Source organism: Pipra filicauda, unplaced genomic scaffold (assembly GCF_003945595.2).
Source record: "Pipra filicauda isolate LSUMZ 115617 unplaced genomic scaffold, ASM394559v2 scaffold75_size2874737_pilon, whole genome shotgun sequence".
Lineage (NCBI taxonomy): Eukaryota > Metazoa > Chordata > Aves > Passeriformes > Pipridae > Pipra > Pipra filicauda.
Window position 1 is genome coordinate 2263803 of NW_024104931.1, and position 22648 is coordinate 2286450.

Below are 22648 nucleotides of genomic sequence, written 5' to 3' on the forward strand. Positions count from 1 at the left end.
TCCCACCATCTAAGGACCAGACAAGATCCATTGATATTCATCCGTGTTGATTCATCCTGTCTCCTGCAGCAGGACATGGAAAGATTGTGTGATAATGCTATCGGTCCATGCAGGAGCTCTTTTGTTTTCTCCCTTCCCTTGTAACCCTTGTTGCGGGAAATATTAACCATTTTTCCCCCATATGTAATCCTTGTTACTGGAAATGCTAATCAGTTGGGTATTCCCCTAGTTAGCATAACCTGGCCTCCTCATTAGCATGTTCTGCCCCCGAGACCCTTAAATAGCATTTCGCACGTTCAATAAAGATTCCAGTTTTTACCCCTGAACTGGGATCGTCTAGTTTTTGGACATTTACAATCTGCCACTAACAGAGGATGACATTCAATTATAAACAAATTAATTTGAGACTGAACAAACAGTAAAGAGTCTAGTAATGTCTGCCTCTAGAGAAAGGGCAAAGGATCACATAAGCAACTGGTACAGCACAGCAATCACTGATGATCATATGTAAAACTGAGTGCTGCTACTCCAATGATAAGACTTCAGTTGCATTTATCAGCAAATTTACATTTGAGAGAGCATCTGGGAGAAGGCTAACAGTAACTGGAAATAACACTACTGGGATCTAGAAAAACATATGTCAGTGAATACCAGACTTACCACTGCATCCTACAAGGCAGACAAGGAAACTGAAGTGAATGCCACATTTTACCACAGAGTGCTACATATATGAATTGTGTAACTGAGTCCTGAGCACTTAATTTCACGACCTATCTGTACATGGAAATTAATTTGCTTTCTTACAACCAAAAAAAGATCCTTCAAGCATCATTGCTCTAATTTAATTGTCTAGACTCTCTCAGTCCAGAGCTATGACAAAAAGCTCTGTGCTAAAGACAGTAGAGAATGGTGTGATTAGCTAGTTAAAATAACTATATTAATGACACTTACTCTAAAACAGGCAAGTTTCAGAGTGACTACTAAGTAATCCTCAAATTTCATATTATCTGGGGTCTAAACTCAGCATCGTTGGCAGTGACTGTACTAGGCAGCTGACAACTTGGTAGTGAATAGAAGGTCTCTGTTGCTGAAAACTGCCAGATGCAGAAAGACCTGTTTTTAGTGATGCTTTAACAGTGCTAAAACACAACTTTCAGTCTACACCAACTATGTCCATTTCCAGCATCTGCTTAGTAGAAACTGCTGTTAACAAACCATAGTGAATAAAGATCAACTAAGTAATGCTGATGAAGCTTTTGAATTCCTTTTGCTGACTAATGCTGATCAAATTACGGGGTAGAGATGGATCTAGGATAGTCAAGTTGTATTTGTTATTAAAAGAGGATTTAGTAGCAATATAAACCAAGTGCTTCAGAATTTCACAGAGCAGAAATGGAACAGGTTGTCCAGTGTTACATCTATGTGAGCAACCATATTGCAGTAGCTTGTTCTAAGCTAAGTGCAATCACACAGCACCTACAGGATGGACAAGGGATCAGACCCAGCCAGCACGGGTTTAGGAAGGGCAGGTCCTGTCTAACCAACCTGATCTCCTTTTATGATCAGGTGACCCTCCTGGTGGATGAGGAGAAGGCTGAGGATGTGTCTACCTGGACTTCAGAAAAGCCTTTGACATCGTCTCCCACAGCATACTCCTGAAAAAGCTGGCAGCCCACGGCTTGGACAGGGGCACTCTGTGCTGGGTCAGGAACTGGCTGGAGGGCCGGGCCCAGAGAGTGCTGGTGAATGGGGCTGTGTCCAGTTGGCAGCTGGTCACTAGTGGTGTCCCCCAGGGATCAGTGTTGGGCCCAGTTCTGTTTAATATCTTTATCGATGATTTAGATGAGGGGATTGAGTCCACCATCAGCAAATTTGCAGTTGACACTAAGCTGGGGGCGAGTGTCAATCAGCTGGAAGGCAGGAGGGCTCTGCAGAGGGATCTGGATAGGTTGGAGAGTTGGGCTGATTCCAACGGGATGAGGTTCAACAAGGCCAGTGCTGGATCCTCTACTCTGGCCACAACAACCCCAGGCAGCTCTACAGGCTGGAGAGCAGTCAGACAGAAAGGGACCTGGGAGTTTGGATTGATAGGAAGCTGAACATGAGCCAGCAGTGTGCCCAGGTGGCCAAGAAGGCCAATGGCATCCTGGCCTGGATCAGGAACAGTGTGGCCAACAGGTCCAGGGAAGTGATTCTTCCCCTGAACTCAGCGCTGGTGAGGCCACACCTCGAGTACTGTGTCCAGTTCTGGGTCCCTCAGTTCAGGAAGGACATTGAGGTGCTGGGGCAGGTCCAGAGAAGAGCAATGAGGCTGGTGAAGGGACTCAAGCACAAGTGCTATGAGGAGAGGCTGAGGGAGCTGGGGTTGTTCAGCCTGGAGAGGCTCAAGGGAGACCTCATCACTCTCTACAACTACCTGTGAGGAGGTTGTAGCCAGGTGGGGGTTGGTCTCTTCTCCCAGGTAGCTGTCAGCAAGACAAGAGTGTGTGGTCTTAAGCTGTGCCAGGGGAGGTTTAGGTTAGATATTAGGAAGAAATTCTTTACAGAGAGGGTAATTAGGTATTGGAATGGGCTGCCCAAGGAAGTGGTGGATTCTCCATCCCTGGAGGTTTTTATGATGAGACTGGATGTGGCACTTAGTGCCATGGTCTAGTAACCACAGTGGTAGTGGATCAAGGGTTGGACTTGACGAGGACCCTTCCAACCTGGCTGATTCTATGATTCTAAGTTGCAATATAAGTGTCCAAATACAATATAAATAATTATTAACTTCACACATATCTGCGACTGTCAAAGAAACTCCTTCTGGTTAAATGCAGATGCCATTACGGATTATATTTGCCAAACCTCAAAAAATTCATGTTGCAAGCAGCTTTACAATTGAAAATGTACATAGGACATGGAGAGAGACACAAACAGTAGTTCAAAAAAATTAAAAAAAAAAAAGCACCCACGAGTCTAATCAAGCCTGGGAATCTCTGAGCTTTACTGAGGACTCTATCAAAGCATTGCCAAACAGGTTGTGCACACACTTAATTGTGTACTAGGTGGTGTCAGAATTCAGGTTTTATGAGTCCTTATTTGCACCCAATGAAGAAATCAAATGTGCAGTGAGAAGCAACTTCAGGCAGGCAAAAAAATCATTCAGTGAACATTCGGAACTTCAAAATGGCTCATTTGACAAGAACTCTTTTCTTCAGAAGAGTGCATCTCCTGTTTGGAGTATAAGGGCATATATACTTGAGTATAAGGGCACTTGAAGTGTTATGAGACAGAAGTTTCTTCTTTATTTCAAGTGCGCGAAAACTAAGTATCCTCATGACTAACACAGTACAGACTGCTGTACCCATTTATGAAAAGAGTGGGTTTAGTAAATGTATAAGTGAGGTGCATGAAAACAGGTATGTTACATGCCACGAAATTTAGTGTTCAGATTTTCTCAGTGGTTGTAAAAGCCTGTTGAAGTTCAAATGTGAAAACTCAGGACCTGAGAAAGGTTATTTTCATATGGTATTGAAGATATACAGTGGGTTTCATATACACAGAGAAAAAGATGGAGTAACTTTGCAGTAATGGCTAATTTGTACTGACTTACAACAGTCAGCAATCTACTTAAATGAATCTGACAGTGTGTTCTGAATCTTAAAAGTCTCACAGAAATCATTAATCATTTTTCTGCTGAACAGAAAACTGAAGAGATGTGGAAAGATAAACAGCCAAAAAATGCAAGTAAAAGACATGTCAGAAGTAACACATGTTGCACAGATTCATAGCACTGCAGAGGTATTTGACTCCAGAAAGACTAGATTTGAAGCAATGACTTTCTCTCTGGCATCAGACTCAAAACTTTTTTTTATTATGGAAAGCGCTTCATATTTAAAACTTAACAGACCAAAAGAAAAGACGTGTTATGTAGACAGTACTGCTACATTGTTACAAAAAAGCATAGCATGGAGGAAGACACTTCATCTAATCCAAAAGGGAATTCCCAGGAAGAAGAGTTGCCAGGAAGAACAAGGCAGAAAATTTATAATCTGTAGATATCACAAGTGGAAGAATTTACAAAGTGATCTCAGGAAATGGAAAAATAAATAAATTAAATAGAAGGAAAATAGGCAGAGACAAAGAATTCCTATAGACTAGTAGTATTAGGCCGACAGTGAATTATTTTCAAAAGAGAGTTCTAATTCTCGCAGTATTATTTTCAAAAGAGGGTTCTAGTACTTGCAGTATTTTACTCCACAGAGGAACTAAGAGAAAATATATTTTGCATCAGAAGATGCAAACAAAAAGTTCTCTTCCATTTCATTTTCCAATAACTAAAAAAGCATAGTTGGAGATTCTGGACACAGACTGCACTGTCTACTGTTTTATGGGTCACACAGGAGACATGAGTCCTTACAGTTGACCTTGATTCTCTCAAATAACTTTTGTATGACGATTTTGCTCCTTCAAAGGGAGGACTTTTCAGCTCTCACTCAAAGATAATGAATTCCCTATGTACCAACATGCAATTCAGCTTATCTGACACAGTCACTTCTTAGTGTCTCAAAAGCATCAAAATACCTTCAGCCAATCAGCCTGTTAATCAGCCACCATTTCACAAACCAATGAGTAGCCTGAGGAAGCAAGCCTTAATATGTTAGGCTCTCTCCCAGACAGACAGCAAGTTCTGGGCTGCTACTGGTCCCATGGATGCTGTTTCTCAAAGAGATTTTTGGCAAAGGTCAGACCTATAGTTTCTATAGAGAATATCTGCAGGGGTTGCCACTGAAGAAAAACAAAAGCAAACAAGCAGCTTTTAGAAAAATTAACCAGTAGAGTCTTTGTTAGATGAGCTTTTGTCCATGACTTAAGCCATACCTTGCCAACTAAAGCAGGAATGTTCATAGAGTTGGTTGCAAACCCCATTCCATACGCCATTGCAGATTCCACACCTAGGAACCTGGCAACTAGCTTTTCCAGCTCCTCATGTTTGTCCAAGTTTCCTGCACATAAAAAAATTAGAAATTCAGAGTGAGGAAAAGCTTTTGCTATTGCTAACTTCTACAAGAAGGATTTCCACCAACCAAGCTACTCTTTATTCAAAGGCCCACAAGGGAACACTGAAAGAAAAAAAATATGTATGAAAACATAAGTAAGACAACTGTTGTGCAATATAAACTAAACCCAGGAAGTCAATTTGTCTTCAATGAAGTAAAAGCTTCTTTATTGGTCAGACTAAAGTTCAGTGCTGGAACAACTAATGTTTCAAAGTCCTGCAATTACAGGTACTGAGATTACAGACTTTGAAACATAGATTCAGGGAACATACTATCGTCTTCCAACTTACCCATCTCCTGCCTAGTGCTGCACACCCCAGCTCCATACTGGGATAGAACTTTAGCTGCTGCTTCTTGGCAAGCCCCAGCATTCTGTGCAAATCCAAGGTAGTTGTAGGAACCCATATTAATAATGTCTTTTATCACTCTCCCTGTGTACCTGTGTTTTAAAAACACCACAAGTTAGGACACCCAAAATTAAAACAAATAAATACACCAGAAGATTATTCTTTTACTTTCCTAGACTATGCACCGAAATGTTAAAAATCAATAGAATCAACCATTAAATTATTTCAGTACTGCCACTCATCATCAAACTGCAACAATCAGTGAAAAAGATTCTTTCCCTATCTTGCAGTCTCAAATTATTTCCTAGAAGAGTTTGCATTTAAAGGTGAATTTGCTATCATAGACAAAATTGCTTGAGGCTTCTCAAACCATTTGTTGTTTCTCTGACATGTTTCCCCCTCCATTCCAGAAATATACAGCTTTTCTTTCAGTTACAAAATAACATCTCTAGATCAATTAACTTGGCAGCCCCCTCAAGCGGGATATCCTCTAACCACAGAAAGGAAACACATCTGGCATTGCTGTGCTAACATTACGTGACAAGGAGATTAAGGAAGAAGTTTAGCGGAAAAAAAAGTTTTAATTCTTTTACCCTTGAAAGCCAAGGAGAGACATAACTTGTTTCACCAAGTACTGTGCTGCAAACCTCTTCACATTAAACTTGTAATACATCATTTCCAATCTGTAAAAATCTTTTCCTTGTATTTCTGATTTTGTTTCTACAGACTATTTCAGTTCTGACTCAAAACAATCGTGTTAAATTCAGTTCAGGCAGCAATATTTACTGTAAGTGTCAGAATTCATTCTAAATAAACACAAAGTCACAAGTAGCAGTGCAATCCAAAGTATCTACTGCAGGTTCTGTTCACCACGCACAAAGGTATCAATTTTATTACAGATCTATGCACAAGAAATCTTAACAGTCAGGAACCTTAGTAAATAGAAAAAATATATACAAATTATCACCTTGGAGGCCAAATGTGTTTCAGAAGAACAAAATTAATTGATTCAAAATGCTGGAAAGCTCAAACCAAACGTAATTCATTGCTCTTTAACGTCACAGATTGCAACTTGCTCTTACAGACCCTCTATTTCAAGACAGGTGTTGGAAGTGTTTTCTTAAATTTTGACTCACGTGAATGTCCAGTTATAGTCATGGGAAACTCTCTCCATCATGTCCACTTTGGCCCCTGGCACACTGCAGATTGGACGGTTCCAGCTGTCCCGAATACGCATGTAGAGGTTTCTGTTGTAGAAATTTTCAAAGTCCTGGTACAATGGGACAAAATCCTGAAACACATCAAAAGCACTCAAAGTAAAAGAAAAATACGTATCACAGCAAACTAAGAATAAGAGGAATAAGTCTTTTCTGTCATTCTGGTGTAATGAAAAAAAAAATAAAGAAAACTTGAAACATAAAATAGTTCCCTTCTCGAAATGTTTGGGCATATAATCTTTACAAGAGGTGTATTCAACCTTCAGAGTTAAGCAGAGCAAGAGAACATGCAATTGCTTTTTGGCATCAAACAGTATGCATTGCTCTACTGACTACACAAAGACTTTGAAAACTGAGGTACTCTTCCGTATTTCATTCCATGCATAAGAAATGCATTTAATATAGCAGCACTAGCATTATTATACATGCTACCCTTAGAAATTTCCACAATTTTTTGTTCTGAATAGAAGCTAGTAACCTACATCATGGCACCTCTCTTCTGCACAGCTTATCAGCACTGAAGTCCCACATGATTTTTATGAATGAGCATTTCCTGAATTTTAGCTTCCCTTCCAACATTTTTCAGGAAAAATAAGTGACTGCCTTGAATGGATAACACAAGAATGTCAAACTAACTGTGGCAGCAAGGACATCTGAACACTTAAGAACATTTTTTTCTGGCTCCAAAGTCACAAGATTTCCTTTTTACTATTCAATTCAAGAAAGTTTGACATTCAGTAGTGATAAGAATGCACAATTCATTTGCTTCTGGTGGAAAAAAAAAGGCTCTTTAATAACCTACAAAAGGAAAAAGTAGAATTTATGACAAAGTTAAGAGCCAGCAGAGCATTTCTTCCTGTTTTTCACAAGAAAAATGCAAACATGTTGACAAGCATTTTATTTTTGGTGTCAGTATGATCAAGACAGAATATCTGTCTGACCAAATACTACAGTGTCAGACATTTGTGACACTGAAGCAATACTGGGAGCATTTATGGCAGATTTTTAATAAAAACACAAACAAATGGGCACTGACAAACTGTTACTTACAATGCTTGCCTGCAGGAGGAGTGCTTTTTTCTTTACCTTCCTATTTTAATGATTTAACAACTTGGTCCTTGCAGTTTGGAGTAAAGAAACCACCCCTTTGCACCCTCCTACCAGCAGCTGCACAGGGAAGACCTAGCCCAAAAGTGCCAACTCCTAAGCAGACATAGTTGCACCTAAGTCCCTTTCTGATTTGCCTGTGCACGATGACATGCCAAAAAGGCACAGCTATGGAAAAACAAACCTAATTTAGCTAGTGATCACTCTTCCAAGGAATCACAAGTATGTCCTTTCTCAGTAAAGACAGAGAGAGGGAATAAAATTTCTATGAGCTAAGATGCACAGAAAGGCAATTATTTCTTCCATGTTCCTGCCCCAATTCACGACACAAAATCGAAATCATTATCTACAATTGTTAGAAACCCTCTGCTATGTTATTTGTAGAGGGGTGGGGGAACTGAGATCAAAAAGAAACACTGGCACACTAGAAGATCAATACTTGAGAGACTTGTTATGTCTAATTATAATCTACCGAGATCCTTCTATGCATTTTCAACTCCTGTTGAAATCTCTGCATGAGAATTCAGCTTTGCAATAGTTATCCAAGTACATCAACTATGTGACCCAAGAAACAATTGATATTTTAGCCAAGGTTATTGGCTAGGAGAGGGAGGCTGGAAGTGAGCCATTATACCAACTCAAGCAGGTATGCCTGGGTTGATTCAATCCAATCTCACTTCAGATTACTCATCAGATAGAGCATATTTTCTTCTGCAACCCAAGCTGACAAAGCGAGAAGAGTAACAAGCTCAACTGGTGAGATAAAGACAATCACCCACAACAGGTTGGCATCATCAGTATATGTAACACAAATATGACCTTTCAAGCCAACAGCAGAACTAAGTTTAAAGTAATTTAGCTGTGAAATAGAACCCAATGGATTATGATAAGGAAAAAATATGTCTTAAAAGTTGACAAGGATTCAAGGAACAAATTAAGGGTAAGGGAATTACGGTCTAATATGAGACACTAGCTTTCGTTTTTTGGGGTACCAAGCTGTACAATTACAGCAAAGGGCTCTAAGTGAGACACCAGCATAATGCCAGCTCCTTTGCCATCTGTACATGCATCCCTCTCTCCAATTAACAACCCTTAGATAGCTCTCTTGAGAAAGTTCCTTGGAATAGGACAGGCAGGAAGTGTTATTTTGGCATAATGCAAAACTGGATTGTCTATTTCCTCAGTAATCCTAACCTCATGGAGGGGTTCTCACGACCCACCCATCTGAGAACGCAAAAAGAGAAATGGTAGGGTTATCATGTCTTTATAAACTGATACTGACTTTTGGAGTTTAAGAGACCTCTTTTGGAGCCAGCATACAGGACCAGATCATCTGCTGGTTGTTTTAGGGGTTGGTTTTTTTGTTTGTTTTCCTCCTCCATCCTTCTACAGTGTGGCATTCCAGAAGACAGTACAGCAAAAAGACCACTTGAATTCCACATGCAAATTTAATGCTTTCGCTCTGAGCCAAGAAAAAAACATCTGGGGAGGAAGGGGGGATGAAATCTATCAATCCATACTATTTCAAATTTTTGGCATACGCAGCCACAGTGCTCTGCTGCAACAGTGTCCTACTGCTGGAAGCAACCACTAATGTTTTTAAATGGCCTTCAGAGCTTGGTACTTTTCCAGCAAGTTCTCATCTTCTAACAGACTCTAAGAGTACCAGCCTGGGATTAAACAGTTTCATTTGGAGGAAAAATATTCCAGGAGTAAATTGATTCTTTGAGCAATTTTCAGAGTAAGCACCGTCAAACAACTGTAAAAGATATACTGCTACCAAAGGAGGGAGCAATGGCAGCATGTTCTTCCATTCATGGAGCTAAAAAATCCCAGATATCTCTATTCCTGTCAATTTAAGCCTAGAACACACCCTTTATTAGTGAGGTGATGCCTGATGAAGAAACCTAAACAGTAGTGGTCTCCCAGAAACCTGAAAATCATAGCAATTTCAAGAAAGAGCCAATTAAGGAAAGAATAAAATTCTCCCTTGGGGTGCAACACCTTAGCATAGGTGATTTGGGAATGCATTATTTCATTGTACTGTAAATTAATACTACAACAAGTGAAGGTCATAATGAGAGTTTTGTAGACATTAGCTCGGGGCACAGTGACATGCAAATGCAGTGATTATGGTGCTTTTATTTAGAGCCAAGTTTTCACAACATTGCACCTAAGCTAACAAATGGTGCCATGAGCACCAGCAGGGCTTATCTGCAATTCAGATAATGCACTCCCTGATAATACATAACTGACTTTGAATGGAAATCAAGTAGACAATTGCAACAAATTTCAGGCCCCTGAAAGGAAGCAGAAAGACCAGTTCCATTTCACTGCTACGTGAGTCAAGAACAAGCACAGCAGTAACTGTAGGTAGCCTTTATACTGTCAGGAGGCCTCTGGTGAGCTATACAGACAGTAAGACACATTGAACAAAAGACTCCAGCTAACTGGCCCTGAGATACTCCTGCAAACAAGTGTTCGAAAGCCCCAGATGCTAGAAACATGTTCTAACTGGGCAAGCTACAGAATATGAAGAGGTATGTAAGAGTTACCAGCCCCACGTGCACAGTTGCTCCCAAACAGAAAACATACATGGTAATCAACAGGCAAATCAGACTGGAAGGAAGGTGAAAGTGATTTTCATTCTGCCTATAAAATCCTATAAGCATTTTGCAGATTTAACTACATTGTAGGACCAGACAGTATACTAAATCAGGTATGCAGAAATTGATTCCAAGGTAATTAAGAACTGTTAGTCTTGCTGCTTACCCATGCCTAAAACAGACTGGTAATGCTTCAGAGAGGATGTGCTACACAACACTGGTTTCCAGGAAAAGCCCAGCTGGATATATTTTAAACAAAGCCAAAACCCATCAAACTATTTCCTGGAAATCAGTACTAGCAAAGTCTGTCCCTTTTTACCCTCTTGTGTTCCAACGAGTGAATACTAGGTTTTCTTGGAATCACTCATATCAATGCACAGCTCTAATAAATTTCAAGGAATTTACCCTCCATCAGAGTCAGGTTTAATTCAGACCAGTTCAAATTCCTGCTCTGCTCTTTAAAGTAGTTTGGTCACTTGCAGTTTCTAGTTAAAATGCACAGAATAAGATTATAATATTAAGTGACAATTTAAGGAAGGATTTGCTCTACCGAACTAAACTGCCCTCCAAAACTCTGAAAAGCTGAAGGTGGATTTTTCTTTTGTTTTTAATACTACATTTTGAACCTAAGTTTATGTTATGCTTCTAACTGTGATCACCTTCATAAATGCACCACAGAAATTTCGCATACTTCAATTCATGGCTGTCAGAACAGGTTCATTCAGCCCTTTACGAAATACTTCCTCACACTGTGTAATTTTGTTTTGCTCACAAAGCAGGCTGTCACACACTGTTCAGCTACAGAGCTACTCCCACTGCCTTTGCTTTGAGCTTTTCACCTAAGCAATTATGAACTATTTCAAAAAGATAACGCTAACCCTTTTGCCTAATCATGGCTGGGCTTTGCAAACGAAGATCTGGGGAGGGCTCTACCCACGTTTGTTACAAGCACGCTGGTGGCTAAAAAGGCCAATACGAGATAGATAAGTCCAGTTGCAAAAGGCACAGCAGAAAGACTCCTTAGGTGGTATATTCTGCAAGACACGATTCTTTCTGCGTTGTCTTTTCTCCTCAAGAGTGATTCTGCGTGCTTTATCAAAGGTATCAGTAGCGTTATAGATGGTGTGTCTCCAGACCTCCTGACTGGAGGCCAGAGTAGACCAGTTGATCAATATGGCCAAGGCTGAGATGTTGTTTCAGGGAGTCCTTGTATCTCCTCTTTGGGGCTCCTCTCTTGTGGCAGCCAGTGGCAAGTTCACCATAAAGCAAGATCTTAGGGAGGCGGTGGTCCTTCACCCTTGAGAATACTTAAGAAAATAACAATAATCTAGCTGACTCTTTAGCATTTAAATAATAAAAATGTTACTTTCCACACAGAAGTCACAAATCTGCCAGAAAGTTCCCCAGGGTGATCGCAGGGCTCCTCTGATTTGCATGTATTAATAATAATAAAGAAGGTGAGTTTTGAGCCTTTTCTGCACACTAGTATCTGCATTCTCTTACCAAAAGGTGATTGGGCTGTCATCCAGCAGCTTGAGAGATTCAAATATTTAAAAATCATGAGAAAATCACTTCAAAACAAGTTAGTCGTTGAGCACATGCCCCCCCCCTCGCACCAAAAAACCCCTGGCTCCCACACTAGATATGCTGCAACATGCTCTCATCAATTCATTTGCAGACACACAAAGCTTAAAGCAGCAAAGCGTGGGGATAAGTACTGTATATTCTAGACCTCATATGATCACTTTTCTATTTGTCTGATATCGGAAACAGCTATTACAATCAAAGCACTAGAAATGTGATTTGGGGAAGTACACTAGGTTGAGATTTCTTCAACAGCAAAACTTTTTAAACAGAATTTCCTATTTTGCATTCTTACGCAATATTCACTGGCACTTCTTATTAGCTCCATTCACAGACATCCTATGTGCAAAACAAAACCAGAATACATCCATCTCTTCATGAAAGCCATGACCAACACAGAAACTGAAAGGGTTTCAATCCATCTGTCTAGAAGGTATACTTGATAAGCAAATGTCTTTCAGGGTACGATGCAATGCTGAGTTAACTTATAAAAAAATTCAGGGCCTAATTTCTTTTAGGACTAGGATAATCTGTTGGTAACAAACTCTGTGCTTCACGGTCCTCTGCAACAGCCTTTACTGAGAACCTACTATCAATAACGTATTCCCAAATTAGCCCAAGGTCCCCCTTTTTGTACACTCACTCATGGAAGAGTCATAACTGCTCCCACAGAAAAGGAGTGCTGTAAGCAGTCTGGCACCTTACATACTGATAACAGGACAGGTGTTTCACAACAACCGCACAACAGAAATATAACGATTACAGTATAGAGTCACTGCAACAACACTTCAGTTACTCTTTTATAATCCTCAAGCACCATGAATACAGACCAATATTTAAACTTTTATTCTAATGTCTTGGTAGATTTCTGCAACTGTTTAACTGTTCTCATCTGTATCAACTTCTACATGATACACAGAAAAATACAAGGATATCATGTTCTCAGGTGACATAAAACAAAGTAGCTCAAAGGACATTAATGAACACATCGAGTTTCAAGTCCAGATTTAGCCAGCAATCTTCAATCAGATATTGTAACTATTAAAAGGGATCCAAGATTTTTACTTTTGATTCCAGAAGTCAGTTTTCAAAATAGTGTAAACTTAAACTCCTGTACTTTTAACCAATATGAAATACCTATTACTCATTAAAATCCCATGAGAATGTTCCTCTTTTGAAATCAAGTGCCTTACTATGAATCAACTTAATTCTCATGACACAGAAAGAAGCTACTGTGAAGTCATTTTAGGCACTGATTAGTTTACTGCATGTTAGTTAATATACTGTAAAAAGACATGCACTTTACTCCAGTGCTGTCTCCAAAAAAAGGCTTCAAAGGAGCCTTCCCTTTTTCAGTTCCTCCCTGCCACCCTTGTTTATTTGTTTGCCTTATTGAGATGTCCTTCCTGCCCCCCTGTTTTCTGCTAGCCAACTGCTTGTGTGGCTGCAAAGAGAACCAGAAACCAGCAACTGGAAAAGGAACTCCCTGAACATTTTATAAGCCAGATTGTCTCCTCAAAGAAGTTGAGAAAAACAGAACCCAAATCATCAAGAGTAAGACCTTTGGAGAAAGCTCACTGGTAATCGCACTGTGCTAAGAGGGGTCACATTAAGAGTTAGCAATGAAATAGGTTGTGAACTTCAAGTTTCAACAGTAGCATTCATAACAATAATCAACTCCTGTGGAGAATAAAGACCTCTAAAAATAATTTATAACTACTCAAAAATAAAATTTTCTATTCCATACTAACTGCTGAAGCCAGCAAGACCTTTCACCTGGTAACAGAAGCTTTTGTGAATAGGTCATAACATGAATGAATTCTTTTTAATCACTATCAGTGAGCTGGGAGTCAGTACCTCAGACTACTCACCAGCTAACCACAGCTAACCTGCTAGTGTTCTGGACTCCAAATTAACTTAAATTCATACAACTTGTACTCTGGATCTGATCCACAAGCTTCTCTTTGCAACTGCTTCAGCTAAAGAGAATTAATAACGTTTCTAAATCAAAACTCAGCCACCAGAGCAGCATCAGAAAGCCTCCCACTGGTGTCAAACTCAGACCAGATCCTTTGATAAGGCTTTCATTAGCTGCTGATGCTGGCATATGCCATCTCCCCCAAGCCCTTGTTTCTGCAGCTAGGGCATCTCTCAGGATGTTGATATAACTGTTGATGCAGCTTTGCAGTGAAAAAGATGAGGGAACTGCTCTGCCAAAAAATAACCCAGCTAAAAGAAACAGTATTTTGTTTAATGACACAGCTGTACTTGTATATTATTTGGGGCACTCGAAAGACAAGGAAAGCAGCAGAAAACTTTGAACACCACTGCTCCCCAAAGAAACACTCAAGCCTCAGCAACATCATTTCCCAGTGGTTACCTTCTGTTCTTCTCTTTCTGTTGCATTTTGACATTTCTCAATCTTCCACTGCCGCATGAAATCTCGCAGATATCCAAAAAGAGTGAGAACACCATAGCCTACGTAGGTCAGCACAGCAACCAGCATTGGTGTTTCTTCAAAAGCTTCATTGAAAGGCCTTTTGTATAATCCTCCATTGTGCACAATATGATTTATCTACAGTAAAAATTTAAAGAGAGGCAGTTGAGGTATTAATTCAAGAAAAGACAGATAGGCATTCCAGAGCAGTCCCCCAGCCTCTGATCAGTTATAGGCTCTGCATTCCCCCCGCTCAGCAAAAAGTGCTTCCATCTAGGTTCAGCCTTCACTGATGAATACGTCAGTCTCCATATACGAGGTTGCCAAGCTGTTGATATAACTAAAGTCACAGCTGCCCATCTAGTGCAGTTTAACATCTCATTAAAGTTATTTAGCTTACAAAGCTACATAGAGAGCATTGCTCATATCCAGGCCAACCAAAATTAAAAAACTGCCTTCCCCTTCATGAAGAACTAGGTAGGCACAAATAACAGAATAGCGATGCTTCCCAGGCTCACTACAGAGAAAAAACAAAATAGAAAGTAATAGCTTTACTGATCCAATCAATGTATTCTCAGGCTTGGAAGCCTATATTAGTGTAACAAAACAAGCATAATCTATGTGTCTCTGTAGCTGTTAGCCTAAAGATGCTGACATAAACATTGTACTCATCCATGAGGTGGACATGACACCACAGACAAAAAAGTCATTGTATATAGAGTCTCAATACTGCATATATGTCAGCACACAGAACAAAGCAAGGCTTTCTGCATAAAATCCACACTAAAAGTCATCTTGCTACTTCATATCATCTCCTGAAGGTAAGAGCTTTACTAGCTGTGTAATACATGCAGCAGGTCCATCTCAAGTACAATTATTCTAATACATTATATTTCACAGAATCACAGAATATGCCAAGTTGGAAGGGCCCCACAAGGATCATCTAGTCCAACTCCCTGTTTATGACTGTTACAGAAAACTTCATGGCTATAAGGCAAGTGCTCACCCAACATTAACACTGGGGAAAATACATCATGGTTCTAACTTGACTACTTGTTCAAAGAGTTAAGTTAAAGATCAGATCTCAAATCAATGTACCAAAACATAGAAACCTAGATGCAAAATTAGATGCAAATTGCTACTGGCACTGCTAAAAGTTACAGAATGGCTGCACTATAATAGAATAGCCACGTATGAAAGAACACTCTCCAAGATATAAATCCCCTATCTGTAGCATAATATATATATAAGAAGAAATGTATTTTTAAAAATGTACTAATCAAAGAAACCTCAACACCTAGGAAAGAGACTGAACCTAAATTCATCCGCAATGGACAATGGTAAATAATTACTGAGGGGTACAGGCCAGCAGACAGAATAAAACCAGTTATTCACCCATGTCACTCATACTATCATATGGGAAAGTAAGGCAGAATTGCACTAGCCTCTGCAATGACCGATGAATCAAAGATACACATACTTGTTGGCCTCACCAGACACTGCATGATTAGGAAACCTGCTCATCTCAGGTGCTGGAGCAAGTCTATATTTCAAGTCTGTCACTAATATCGTGAAAGTAATTTTTCATAAGCAAGGATCTGCTCTTAGGATACAATTATGCTATAGCTATGAAGTCACTGAGTATAAACTGCAACAGCACCTTCCCTCCCGATAGTCATTTCTACCTTTTCCCTTTTGCGAACACAGACATTCAGAAAAAACTTAACCAAAGCAAATCCTTGATTTGGTCTCCATAGTTGTGGGGAGTTTACAATTGGTATGTAAACACAAAGTGTGGAAACAAAACAGGAAAGACACAGTAGAAACTTCTCTTTTATCAGCAGCACTTAGACCAGATGCAGGTAACTAACTTGCAGCGCTTTGAGGCCAGGTTTAATGCTGAAGTAGTGGTAGCTTAAGTTAGAAAATTACCGTGCTTTGGAACACCTGTAGGAACACTTACCACATTGCAGCTCAGATGCTGGCAATTCAAAGCTTTAACAGAGGCCAAAGGTTCACATGCCATTTTCTTCATGAACAGTGCCAGCCACAGAAATTGCCCCTGCCCCACTTCCACTTTGAGCCATTCGCACCAGCCTCCAGCTTGCACAACTAAAGCTAATCTGATTGTCAGCATAGCATCCCTCCAACACCGAACTGATCCAGGCTGAAAATATAATTGTTTGCTGAAGGTTATTCATTAGACCATAATAGTCTTTACAGCACTGCTCCATAAAGTCATTCTTAGAGGTCAGCAAACAAGAACCAGTGGCTGTTGGAGAGAGAGGAGGGACAGCAGTACCATCATGACAATCACAGAATCAGTGAGCCAATGCTGGAGAGGAAAAACCACGAAAGCCGCCTCTTCTCTATTACTCTCAGGATTGCTTAACTGTATCACTATGGCTCCAGCCCAGGAAACCATAGAATTTTATTGCATCCAGGTCTGAGAAAGATCATGCACCAAAGCTCCAACCACTAAAACTTCGCAGCTTGATGAATTACAAGTAGAATTTTGCATCTTCAAACTGACAGACCAGGCTGTGAATAGCAGCTAATCAGGAGCAGGCACACTACATACCTGCTACCTGTGGCTGTCTACTAACAGTAGACAGTCTACTATCCCATAGATTTCTGAACAAACAGATAGAAAACTGGTAGTGACTACTTCGCAAATTACCTAGTATCAAATAAATAGAGATCACATCAAAGCTTTTAATGTGTTTTCCAGATAACTGGAAGTTCGTCTGGAAGAAATGAAAGGCTACATCCTAAGATTACGGATCTGAAGTTACCTAATACCAAAAAGTAGCTACTGAAAAAAAGCCACCAACAAAGACCCAAATGTGTATGCACATTTCATCAGAATAAAAACATACTAGTCTTTTCCAGGCCTTTGGAGGTGCCTGTGCTTGTAACAAATGCTAAAACTAAACAAATTATTCCATATGGTCAAATCCAACATTTCACTAAGAAAAGCCCTTTTAGGAATACCTGTATTGATTCAACACATACTCCAATCAGTTTCACCTCTCAGTGTTCTACCAATGTGCTTATAAATTCTTAGACTCACGTCTGCTACCACATAAACTGAAAAGCTTCTATATCATCCTAGCTGAATCAAAAATTAAAGAAATACTCTGAATGCAATCCCACAAATTCTTCATGAAGCATACAGTGACTATAAATACATTGTAGAATTGACTACAGAAGAGACATTTGTAGACACATTTTAGACACAAGCCTATTTATTTTTCTAAGAATGCCTTATAAATCCGCACATTAGGCTTTAAATGAAGACTTACATGCAAAAGAGCAGCAAGCTTATTTCCAGAGACTAAGGAAAAAGGTAGCTACAGTTTAGTGATTAATTTCCTATTCTGGGGAGGGAAAAAAACAGGCATGCAAGATTAAAACTTTTATGGCTTCAACAAGCCTCATGACAATAAAGTGAGCCATGACCTTTGAAGTAGAATACACAGCATAGCTAAGTGGAGACTACAGAGAAAAATCAGAGTTCACTTAAACATATGGTTAAAAAAAGTTCGTGTATGCTCACCTACATCTCTTTCCTATACTGTCCAGACTACATGTAAAACGAAGAGCACTATCACTAAGAAACTCCGCTGCAGGAGAAACACCAGAGAGCAACCACTCAGCTGCTTACAGAAGGCAGCAAAGAATCAGCCACAGGTAATAACTGTGTTGGGCCAAGCTCCCAGGGAAACGAATCACATAGAACAGTATTGTAACAGTTACTGAGCAGCAGCACACAGCTACTGCTAGAAGGGACTCCATTGGTCTAAGCAGAACACATCAAAGCCTGATTATAACCATAGAATTTACTGAGTTGGAAGGAACTCACAAGGATCATCTACTCCAACTCCTGGCCCAACAGCACAACTCCCAAGAATCATTCCTTGTATTTGATTGAGTTGTCCAAACGCTTTTTGAACTCTGTCAGGCTTGGTGCTGTGACCACTTCTCTGGGAATCCTGTTCCAGTGCCCAACCATCCTCCAGGTAAAGAACCTTTTTCTAATATCCAGCCTGAACTTCCCCTGACACAATTTCAGGCCATTCCCTCGGGTCCTGTCACTGGTCACCACAAAGAGATCAGTGTCTGCCCCTCCTCCTCCTTTCATGAAGAAGTTGTAGACCGCAATGAGGTCTCACCTCAATCTCCTCTTCTCCAGGCTGAACAGACCAAGTGACCTCAGCCACTCCTCATACGGCTTCCCCTCAAGGCCCTTCACTGTCTTCATAGCCCTCCTACGGACATTTTCTAATACCGTTACACCCTTTGTGAGAAGACAAAAGCCGTGTGTAAACACAGAAACATTTGCAGATGCTACTGTAGACAGCACACAGGATTTATTACAGGACTCTGGGTACATACCTTGCACAGCATGCACTTTAGGGAGAGAAGATGCTACAAGTGTAGTAAGCACAACACACAGTAAGAGAGAAGTACACTAAAACTGGTTATGCTGCTACCCCAGGAAAAACCCAGCACCCTGTATTAAAGAGGCCATTTCTTTCATGCTGCCAGGAAGAGCAAATGCAGATGAACCTGGCAGACTTATGTAAAGACCTTAAAAAGATTATCTATGCTGGGACGCAACTTTGCTAAATTCTTATTAAAATTCAGTAGCTTCTCATTGCCATATACCACAAGTACTGCAGGAATTTTACTAGCAGCTTTGCAGCTTCTATTTTTTAGAAACACAATGTGGAAGACTGCTTCCATGAGCATGCCTCCATATGCAAAAGTGGTCACATTTATTAAAAAGCATTGAGGGAATTGACACCACAGAAACCACAGCAGTCAGAACTCCACAAAGGCAGCTGCTCTAAGCTGTTAGGGTATTCTGTGGTAATCTTACTGTCGCCTCCAGCCCTTTTCCTTCTGCTGCTTTGCTCTTAGACTCCAAATCTCAGACTGCTGCATAGGTAAAAAGACCAGGTATTTACTACCAAAATTAGAATTAACTGATCTGAATCACATTTTAAGCTTTCAGAAAAAAAAAAAATCACAGGAGAAAAACTTGTTTTACAAAACAGACTTTAATACTCATGTTTTCTTAATTAAACATTTGTTCTTGTTGACAGATATTATCAAATATTTTTATTTGCAACTAGTTACTCCCAACAAATTTGACAGTCCTTTGTTAAAATGCACTTACCACATCCACACAAACAGTGTAAATCTCCATAATATTTAAGTGTTGCTTAGGTTTTGGGTTGGAGTTTTTTTCTTCCCTTTAGCAAGTACAGGATGCAATTAAATCTGAGGGGTTTGCTTGCTACACATGGGTGACAATTTGAACCCTACCGAGAATATACTTTTTTCCTAACAGCTTACCTTAAATTACCTTAAAACTTTTATGTAACTTTATCTAGTACGTTCAGTAGACTGTAGGTATACAGGATTTTGACAGAATTCCCAAACTGCATGCTTAATTACTAAATATGCTTTACAATAAAGATTTCCAAATACAGCACACGTCTGTAGTGGTTCCCTAATGAGCCAATCTCTAGGCTCTCAGATACCTCTGAAAGCATTTCTAACATGCTTTAGAATCTGCTCTCATTTTTATGGACATTAAACCCCATTACATCCCAAGCTTTCCAACTCCTACTTTCTCAATGATAAGTATTCTTCAAGACTATATTTTCCATTAAAAACAGTTATTTTTCTAGGATTCATTTCTTAATGATGGCAAACCAAAAAACTGGAAACCTTGTTGAAGACAGACCAGTGTTTTATGTTTCACCTTGAAAAACTGAAGCCAATAGATAATTCAGATACAGCTTTTTTTCCCCCCCCAACAAATTGGACATTTAGAAAAACAATGTTCTACTGCACAATTAAGAGAGCAAAATGACGTATCATTCAAGTAGATACGGTTAAAAAAAAAAAAAGAACCTGCACACACTTTTAACAATTTTTTAGAGCATTTAAGGCCTATCACCAGCTAAATTTGAAATGACAATCCCAATATAATAAATACGTTTTAACGCTTCACGCAAACCAGCTTCTCAGCAGCACATATTCAAATCTAAGAGAAGCCTGTCACATCAGCAGCTACCATGGGCGTTTGTTTTCATACAAGCACAGACACACAAATTCTCAACAAGTACAACACTGGCACTACATCTACTAATTTAATACGATCACCTCAAATACTCATTTCCAGGGAAAACGCTGAGTAGCTATTCCTTCCACAAAGGCTTATAGTCTTATACAACTGAATTTGGTATTAGAAAAAGATCCTTGTGCACAGGTACACTCTTTCAGAAATAAGAGTTCTGTCAACTAAAACATCTGAACGAGGTCGCAGTCTTTTCTAGGTCAACCAATTTTCTTCTCACTTCAGTTTTAGGTTACTGATACAATACATGCAGTCAATCATAAACCCAAGTAAGAGGCAGAAATTAGTAATTTCTTTCCTCAGGTCTGATGCAAGCCTCAGTACATGCCACAAGCCTAAAGGCACACATTTTTACAGGGGTTCAAAGACTAAATGCAAATGCCTAAACCTGGACACTCCCCTGCAATCCATGAGTTTATCTGTATAACCAAGGTTGGAAGGGACTTCCAGTGGTCAACATATCCAAGCCCCAGCTCTAAGCAGGTCTAATTACAACAGGTTGCCAAGGGCCATGTCCAACATAGCCTTTAACTCCTTCATGGAGTTCCAATCTCTCTGGGCAACTTCTTCCAGTATTTTACCACTCTCATGGGAAAAATTTTCCTTATATGTAATCAAAATTTCCCATTCTTCCAAATTACATCCATTGCCTCTCATTCTATTGCCACACACTTCCAGGAGTTTGGCCCCATCTTCTCTATAATCTGCAGCCAGCTCGTTGAGCCTTCTCTCCTCCTAAGGTTGAGCAAATCCAACTCTCTCAGCCTCTCTGTTTCTTGGGATTCACTTCACTGGATTCACAGATTGATGTGGCTATGTCAGTGTCTTCCTGGGAAGCTCAAAACTGGACACAGTTCACAAGATACAGTCTCACAAATGCTGAGTAAGGGGGAACAATTGCTTTTTCATGAAGAAGTTCATGAGATTTAGTTCTTCAGGATCATTCTTTTTCATCAGAAATATTTGCATTTAAATTTGCATACAGATATGAAAAAAAAAAACAAAATTCTGTACTAAAATTCCTTTTTATACCAGTGGACAGGGCAGTTATTTAACATCTTTATCTTATGCTAACTTTCATCTGAAACAAGGGCTTATTCACATCACTGCTACCACCAACTCACAGTAGCAAGAAAAATTTCCAGTATATGCTGCAGTCATCTTTTTAAGTGTGCTCTCCGAACAAGTTACGCTAACCCGAATTCCAGCAAAAACATCTAAAAAAAAATCAAGATGAAGCCATTCAGCATCCTGAATGAAGCTCCATTCAAGATGAAGCTCCCCTGCATCCTGAAGCATCCTGGGAGATGATCCTACAAGCAAAATATGATTGCTCTCTCTAGGAAGAACAAGCATAAATCACAGGACTACACAAACTGTTTTCTACATGTACACCAAGGCTTTCAGAAAATAAAAATACCTGTGCTGCCCATTTTAATAGCTGTTAGAATTCAGGACTTGAGACAGTTTTAAAGGAATGCAAATCCTCCCACTCCACTCAACCAAACTTTCTTGTCTTCCTGAGGAAGTAGTACCTCGTTTACAAAGGCATCTATGCAATAATCTATCTGGAGGTTGCTATAGGCATTTGAAGACCTTCTAGAAACATCAGGGAAATTAGAATTTGTTTATATAATGCCAGCTCCTATCTAACTGATTTGGAGATACCAGGCACAACAGAAATTAGGAACTTGATATCTAAAACCTATATTCAATTTTATTTTTTTTTGTTTGAGATTATTTCTTCTTCTTCAACTTCTAGAAGCATAACACAACCATTCTAAGGTGAGAAGGTCAATTAAGGAGTGGAAAATACAACATTACTAAAAATCTGCTCACAATAATAGGCAGATTGTAATAAGTTATCGTGGAAAATAAGGGCACCTTCTCCCACTAAATAAGTCCCAATCTCCCTATTTTAAGCAAGAAAATTCTTTTCAGATGCAGCATTAGAAAATCATTAGTCATTTGCAAAACACTCCAATGGAGAAATACATTCCAGTTTAAAATTGCACTGCAGAAAGAAGCAATTTCCCTACACTTTTTATTATTCTCACAAGTGTCTTGACAGATTCTAAAGACCATTTTTCTATTGAACTTGCTTAACACTCTGTCCAACAGAACAGATGGATATAAAAAGCAGAATCACGCACA

At 39.6% G+C, this 22648-nt stretch overlaps 1 protein-coding gene across 1 annotated transcript in view; it reads right to left on the reverse strand.

Annotated features, from left to right (window-relative positions):
* SPTLC2 (serine palmitoyltransferase long chain base subunit 2) overlaps positions 1-22648 on the reverse strand; it is a 74549-nt gene that overhangs the window by 49287 nt on the left and 2614 nt on the right. Inside the window, exons 2-5 of the mRNA XM_027720136.2 lie at positions 14284-14478; positions 6526-6680; positions 5333-5481; positions 4864-4988 (exon numbers count right to left, since the gene is read on the reverse strand). Coding sequence (XP_027575937.2) covers positions 4864-4988; positions 5333-5481; positions 6526-6680; positions 14284-14478 — 624 coding nt within the window. The remainder of the gene's footprint in view (positions 1-4863; positions 4989-5332; positions 5482-6525; positions 6681-14283; positions 14479-22648) is intronic.